Genomic DNA, 8,186 nt, shown 5'->3' with positions numbered 1-8,186 from the left:
TTTGGGAACAAAAGTTGAGACTTTGTTTAAAATGTTCATGCAGGTTTGACCCGTTTCTTTCATTTTTAAACTTGGGAAGGTTAATCAAACTAAAGCCACAATAAAAGTAAGTGATCGAGGAAGAAAGGATCAAAGAAAGGTCAAACAGCAAGGAGGGTTTATTTTAAAGATTTATATCAGGCACAATCGTTTGTGGTTAAAACAGCCGAGCGGAGGTTACACAGAAATACAATGTCGTCTCGAGCTGCTCTGCCGCTACAGCGAAGCCAACACTAAAGACAAAAATCTGAATGGAACTTCAGTAAATACGATTAACGTCACGGAGAGTGAAATCCAACACTTTGTGTCCCTGTAGAGAAGACAAACAGCGTTTAGTTGCTACAGATCAGCTTTATGGCTTCATATAGAAAATCTAACGATAAATCTATGGTAAAAGTTCATCTGAAATAGAAAAAAAAAAAATGCTACAATGGAGCTACAGTCTCTTTGGAGTGGATCAGAGGGAAGTACAGAAAACAGAAGAAGGTTTTCCATTCATGTGGTTCCTCGGCATTAACACAAGGAAAGAATAACGTTTTCAACGGTCTTCAAGAGGAAATTATCCTTTACAAGACAAAAAAATACACCCAAAAAAATCTTCAATTTCCTGATGAGTTCACACATTAAAAATTAAAACGACGCCACAGATATTCTAATCTTTACCAGATAAAAGTGATTGTTTTATGCAAAGTTTTCCTACAAATAAATAAAACTTTTATTGTACTTAAAATCTGCCTAAAAACCACCCTAAGAATGTAGGAAGCGAACGAAGCACAGCCTGATTAGTCCTGTAATACCACTTCGTACCAGCAGATGGCGCGGTGATGAAATGAGCATTATATCTAACGTGACAACTTTAAACTGTGATTCCAGACTGCTACGTTGTGAATGTTTTTTCTTTCCATACGTCCTCGTATCGTACAAGTTCCCCCTTCTTTCTTGTTATTAACGTCACGACTGAGCTGAAATGTGTTTTGTGTGTCTCCTTGACACCCCGACAAACCTGCCGTGTGTTTTGAGGGACTGATAACATGGCTTTAAGTTTCTAAAACTATCATCACCTTTGTGCACATGTCCGGGTTTCTCTTCACATTCAGGGAGGTCACAGAGCTGGAGGGTCGGATGTCGAAAGTTAGAGTCAAAGAGAGAGCGAGCGAGAGAGAGAGAGAGTCCTGTTTACACGACGATTCAATTGTAAACGCGTTTTTGTTTCAGAAAAGCTTCCCGCAGCATTTTCAAAAAGTTCAGTTTTCGCTTGGGAGCTCCAGATTGTTTATTATCTGCGTGTGATTGTACTCCAGTACAAATACCTAATTACTGTCAGATTGATTTAACGATGTTTCTCGTATCTGACTTTATTTTCTCGCTCCAAAGTTTAAAAGAATGACTACCTATTTTGTTTTTTGTTGTGTCTTTTCAAACAGTCACAGTGATTTCTGCCTCTTCCTGACAGTTTTCAGTTTCTCCATGTGACTTTCAGAATATTTAAACTACTTTTAAGATGGTTTCTCTTAAAAACAAAAAACAAAAGTTGAGAGGTGAGGGTTGCGTTTTCTGAGGTCACTTTCTGTTCCCTGACTTCCTGTTTGGAGATCAAAGTCTGCCGGAGATGTAAACTCTTTTTGGATCTGATCTGAGTTTTTGGTGGAGCGGGACGAACCGCCGACTCGGCGTCTCCGCCGGCAAACCGTGCTTCCTGATCGCGGTCAGTGCTCACGGTCGCGGCGCCGCACCGGCACGTCGAACAGCGGCGAGGCCGCCTCGGGCTCGGCGTCGGCGTCGGCGGGCGCCTCGCTCCCCGCCGCCTTGGCGACGGCGCCGCGTTCGGACGGCGAGGCGGCGGGGGCGGCGGCAGACAGGTCCCGGCACACCTCGTAGGAGCACTTCCTCTTCTGCAGCGCCTCGGCGCGCGCGGCGAGCGAGCGCGCGCAGACGGTGAGCAGCACGATGAGCGTGCCCAGCAGCAGCGACACCGTCGGCCACAGGACGCAGTGCAGCAGGACGCCGGCGTCGTGGGAGCGCCGCCACAGCACGTCGTCCGGCCTGCAAACGACAAGATGGGAGAGTGAGTGAGTGAGTGAGTGAGTGAGTGAGTGAGTGAGTGAGTGAGTGAGTGAGTGAGTGAGTGAGTGAGTGAGTGAGTGAGCGAGCGAGCGAGTGAGTCTCACCTCCTCTGTTGGTTGAAGAAGCAGGTGAACGACTGACTGTTGACTTCTTTGTTGAAATATTCTTCCCACCACATCACGCTGTCCCTGTTCTTCTGGTTGTCTCGCTCACATGGGGGAACGTAGGAGCACTGAGGGGGGGTCAGGGTAGGGGTGGGGGGGGACACGCCAAACTGAATCATGTGACATTTCATATTTCTCTCTCTAGCCTCAGTTCCTGCCACAGAAAACAAACATCCCCCCCACAGCAGGATGCTGCCACCGCCGTGCTTCGCTGTCGGGGTGGTCTGGCCCTCTGCGCCGCCGGGTTTCCCTCTAAACGCGACACGGCCGAGCCCAACGCCCTCATTTAGCTGACGGTTGTCAGGATGGTGTCCGAAAACAACGTGGGTATAAAATTAACAGTTGGGAAAGTTTTTGATGAAAGTCTCGTCTGATGAGAAGGGACATCGTCTGTAAAAACAAAACAAAACAAAACAAAACAAAAACCAGGTCCCGCAGGATGCCTTCCTTCCCCTCGGCTGTGTCTCAATACCTCGTCCAGGAAGATCCGGAACAGAAGAGACACATAAAACAAGGAAATCACCCCCAGAGTCCTGAAGCCCCTCCCACCACAGGACACACGTGGTCATAAGACTGAGTAATACGGATCATGCATGGATGTCGTCCACCTCTGGAGCTTTACTGACTGCTGATGATGATGATGACGACCGGATGATGTAACATATTGTGTAAACGTTACAGTTAATGACGCGGCCGGAGTTTCTGTTTCTGTTACAGTTACAGGTTAATGACAAAGTTACGCTTGCTGACGTTATAATTAGTGCCGAGCAGCTGAATGTCACGTCAGTCATGAGGCCTGCGGGCAGCGGGACTAACGAGTCACCACCTACAGGCCGCAGCAGCCTCATTACCACACACACACACACACACACACACACACACACACACACTGAAGCAGAGTCCCACCACCAGGTGAATAGCAGCTCTGAGATGATGTAATGATCAGGCGAGGAAGAAATCTGCTCGGATATAAAAAGTATCAATTCAGCAAATAACTTCTTTGTCCTGCTGCGTAACTGCTCACGTGCGACCGTCGTGTCACGTCGAGGGTTAAAGTAGACCCGCGTCATCCAAACCCCCCACCCCGCTCTCCACGCTGTCACATCACCCGTCGCCATGGCGACAGAGCAGCTTCGATGATGCGCGGTCTCTCCTCTATATTTACTCTGTTACCATGGCGACGCCCCAGACCGGGATCCTGCTGCCGGTTTTCATCTCCGCCCCACAACGAGGGGGGGCCCCCGCCACGAGACGTCTGGACCCCGTAAGTGTGGAGGTGGAGGAGCGCGACGACGCACCTTGGGGTTGAGGACCAGCTGCTGCTCGTCAAAGTGCAGCAGGGCCACCGAGTTCGACTCCGAGTTGTTGACGAAGATCTGCAGGCACGGATACAAAGACGTCCCCCGACAGTCCAAGCCACAGGTGAAGACGCACTCGAACATCTCCTCCGGACGAAGCACGGACACCACCTGAGGAGGAGGAGGAGGAGGAGGAGGAGGAGGAGGAGGAGGAGGTAAGTACTAAACTTACTAAAGAGTATGGAACAAAAACCTTCCCAAAATATGGAAAGCTTCTTCAACACAAAAACGTCTTCTGAAACCTGGACACATTGTTGTTGTTTGGAAGTCGTACCTTCACCTTACCTTACCTCTTTTTCTTAAAAAAACAAAACAAAACAAAACATAATTTTCTCAATTTTCACCATTTTGACCATATGGAGGTCTTACGATATCCTTACTTCTGTTTTTTGTTTTTTTTGTTTTGTTTTTGTTAATGAAATCCATCAGGGCTGCACCCATACCGATACTCTTAACTCATAGAATGGCCACCGATACCACTTTACGACACACTTTCTACTACAACCCTTCCACTGCAAGGCGCCGGTGGGCAGCAGTGTGGAACTAAAACTAATAAAAACTAATCCCGGTGCATATTTATGTCAAGCAAAACTCTGGAGAGGAGGGGTGGGGGGGGGGGGTGGGGGAACATCTACCGCTCACAACACAACTTGATTAATCATTTGAAATCCCAGCACGGCGCACAATTCTTTTTGTGTCCCTTTTTAACCTGTTGTTATTACTGCTTTTTTTTTTTTTTGTTACAAAGATCGCTTTTTCTCAAATGCTGACGCCGACACAGACCAACCTGCTGGACCTGCGGAGGACGTCCACAGGAGAGGCAGACAAGCAGCTGAACGACGACTGTGTCACACATGGGTGATGAACAACGTGTTTATTAAAGCACTGATGTTGTCAGACTTATAGATACGGTTAGATCAAGTCTTTGTCCTGCAGTAAAACGTACAAGATTAAACATACTGAGGAATGTTGTTCAAATGACAGATCGTGTTGGAAAAAATTCTAAACATATTCCAAATAAATGTGTATTCCCTTCCCTAAAATCCATCGTGATCTCAATTTTGTATGAACACAAAAAAACATGTGAACAGCTTGATATGATAATACAAACAAAACGTGAAATAAAATGATGTGAACACAACAACACAACATGTAAGACCATTAAGTGATATTTGAACACGATGATGCAACAGAGCAACGTGTAAACATTAGAGAACACCTGATGGATAATGGTAAAAAAAATACACACCAATTTTAGTACAAATACAATCTGATGTTGGTTCAGATATACGCCAATGTTGCCAAACATACACAGAAATGTTCATACAAATGCAGACAGATGTTGATACAAATGCACACAGATGTGAATGGAAATAAACACTAATATTGGTACAAATACAGGCAGATGTTGATACAAATACACACAGATGTGAATGGAAATAACCACTAATATTGATGCAAATACACACAGATGTTGATACAAATACACACAGATGTGAATGGAAATAACCACTAATGTTGATACAAATACACACAGATGTTGATACAAATACACACAGATGTGAATGGAAATAAACACTCATATTGATGCAAATACACACAGATGTTGATACAAATACACACAGATGTGAATGGAAATAAACACTCATATTGATGCAAATACACACAGATGTTGATACAAATACACACAGATGTGAATAGAAATAATCACTAATATTGATGCAAATACACACAGATGTTGATACAAATACACACAAATGTACAAAAACACACGGGAACATCAAGGCCAGGGGGAAACAAACTCCTCAAAGTGAAAGAAAATAAGGAAAAGTACACATCGGCACTATGACAGAGTACTTTTATTGACACGCGAGTAGAAACTCGTTTTAGATATTACACCTTAAATGTTGTTAAAGTACATTTTCATCCTCCACTCTCGGTGTCAGTGATCAGAAATACTTCTCATCAATAAAGTACCAAACAAACATACGAATACTTTCAGATCAGGTGGTTGAAATACTGAACGGCGGTTCCGACACGGAGCGTCGGATCCGCCGTCGTGCGCCTCTGCCCCCCCCCCCCCGGTCCTCCCCGCTCCCCGTGCCCGGGCTCACCGTACAGTTGGCCGGCTTGCTCTGCAGGCTGTGCAGCGTCGGGCTGAGCCAGCAGAAGCCGAGGATGAAGAGGCTGAGGATCCCGCAGGCGATCAGGAACAGACCCAGCCGGATGCTCTTGTCCTCCGCCTCCGAGTACTCGGATGACACCCGGATCTTCGCCATGGCCGCCCGCGGACTCCTCCGCCGGCTGGGAGCGGAGGATGGAGCCGGATGAAGGGAGGAGGAGGAGGAGGAGGAGAGAGGGAGGGAGGGAGAAGGAGGAGGAGGAGGAGACAAACTGTTGAGTTTATACAGAGTGTGTCGCCTTCATTTCATTTCTCCTCCATCATCCATCATTTTCATTTGTGTTTCACCACAGCCACCTCCTCCTCCTCCTCCTCCTCCTCCTCCTATCCCTGGTTATGTTACAGAGGAACAAAATGATTCTTAAACAACAATAATAATAATAATAATAAAGGTTCCAGTTTGGACCAACTATTTACTCCACCAGACCCATAAAAGTATCAGCTCCTCCTGATTTGTCCCCAAAAGCAATGACTTTGAAAAAGACTCTTCTCCTTCTCTGATTCCAGAACTTTCCTCCTTCCACTTTTTCCTCCCCATCCGTCATAGAAAGTTTCCCGTCCACACGGAAACGTGTCTCCAGGTGACGTCATAAAAACTCCTCGAAATGTTGTAGTAGTACTAACAAAGCTCCATATGTCGTACATATGCCAGGGTGATAGGTGGCGCTGTAACACTGGCACAAGAACACACCCAAACATAGAGAAGAAGACAGGGAGCATGCAGAAACGAGAAATCATGATGTTGCCCCGCCCACACTGAGATGTGGGCGGGGCTTACAAACGCACTTTTTGGAGCTTCCTTTAAAAGTAACCATCAGTCCAGAACGGTCCTAAGATTCCAGAGGCTTTCCGTCAGAAAGGTCCTTCTGGGAATCGACTGTGGATTTAAAGAAATGAGAAGTCGGGAGTTTCCAGAGAACTTGCTGGTTTCTGACACCGTGAAGAGTTTGAATCTCTATTGGCTGATCGTCTCTTGACAACTGTCGGAAACACAAATGAACTTCAGACACTTGGAAAAACCACATTTAAGTCAAATAACACTTGAAAAGATGTTTATTTGAAATCAGAACACTTTGGGGTCTTGCAGGGTTTCGATAACTCAAATCCATAACGAGGAAGAAGCTTGCTAAAGGTGAGCGGAACGATTTAAACTTTAAAGTCTGGAGAGACACGACTGGTGTGTGACTTTTTCTGTTATTCTAAATGGTACACACAAGCACACAATGAAACGAACACACTCAAAAGTGTCCGTCCTCCTGTGGACACGGTCTGACTGCAACCTCTGCACTGAGCAGAGGATGGGTTTTGTCCTGGATGAAGCTGCAGCTCACGTCGTCCCAGAAACCTCAGGAGGGCAGGCGACAATTTCTAGAGCAGCTGCAGTCGATCCTCACGAGATGCTTTTTTATTAGAAAAAATAAATAATAAAAAAAATTCACACTGCAGCGCATCGAGAGCCGCAGACTCGTGAGACGGTTCGAAACACCCGTCGACGCCACGGCAGGAAGCCAGGAGGGGAGGAATCGGTGCTGATGACACTTCCTGGACAATTCATCTTGGTTTCCTGTCAGACGTGAGAATGATCTGGAGTCGTGAGCGTCGACGGTGGAGAACGAGGAGCTGTGTGACACACACACACACACACACACACACACACACTGGAGAAGTTGAAACCTTTGTCTCGGTCTCTCCTCTGGCTGCTTGTTACAAACTACAGGAGCTAAGCTTCTTAACAGAGGGGAGCACAAACATGGCCGACTGTGTGTGTGTGTGTGTGTGTGTGTGTGTGTGTGTGTGTGTGTGTGTGTGTGTGTGTGTGTGTGTGTGTGTGTGTGTGTGTGTGTGTGTGTGTGTGTGTGTGGTAACCCGAGACCTGCAGGGGGCAGCAGAGTGCGCTCAGCATTAGTAATCAGGGAGGCATGTGGCAGGATTATTATCATCTGTGCAGATCAAAAGATTACAAATAATAACACACACACACACACACACGAGAGAGCAGCTTTTTCGGAGTCAGATGGAGGGAAAGAGAGCAGTTGCAGTCAGAAAGTACGCCTCTGCACACAATCACAACAAATCAATGAACACAGATACGTGAGAGAGAAAAAAGATGGAGGAGACTCACTCGAAATGACGAAAAACACACAACGCACTCACACAGCGCCCCCATGTGGACAACCTGGAGATCAACATTGCAGAGCGAACCGGGGCCAAAAGTCTACCGGACAAGACGAAATCTATGGGAAAAAAAATCGACGACACAAAACATGGAAGGAAAGAAAACAGAACTTACCCCCAGCGAGAGCAGGAAACGGGAAATGAGCTGAAACTCGTCGTGTGGTCAGGGCGGCAAACAGGAAGTGAAGGAGTCTGGAGCCGAGG

The 8,186-nt window shown here is 46.5% G+C and overlaps 1 protein-coding gene across 1 annotated transcript; it reads right to left on the bottom strand.

The window, feature by feature from the left end:
* Positions 1-1,745: 1,745 nt before the first annotated feature.
* Positions 1,746-5,904, bottom strand: LOC308146667 (calcium-activated potassium channel subunit beta-4-like; the record flags this gene model as incomplete). Its single annotated transcript, XM_080518570.1, has 4 exons — positions 1,746-2,082; positions 2,208-2,335; positions 3,566-3,736; positions 5,740-5,904. 4 exons carry the CDS (start codon positions 5,902-5,904, stop codon positions 1,746-1,748), a joined length of 801 nt encoding a protein of 266 aa, XP_080374696.1.
* Positions 5,905-8,186: the final 2,282 nt, after the last annotated feature.

This window comes from Blennius ocellaris (genome assembly GCF_963422515.1).
Source record: "Blennius ocellaris genome assembly, chromosome: 22".
NCBI classification, from domain to species: Eukaryota; Metazoa; Chordata; class Actinopteri; order Blenniiformes; family Blenniidae; genus Blennius; species Blennius ocellaris.
Note: the sequence above shows the minus strand (reverse complement) of the source record. Positions and strands in the feature narration are given on the sequence as shown.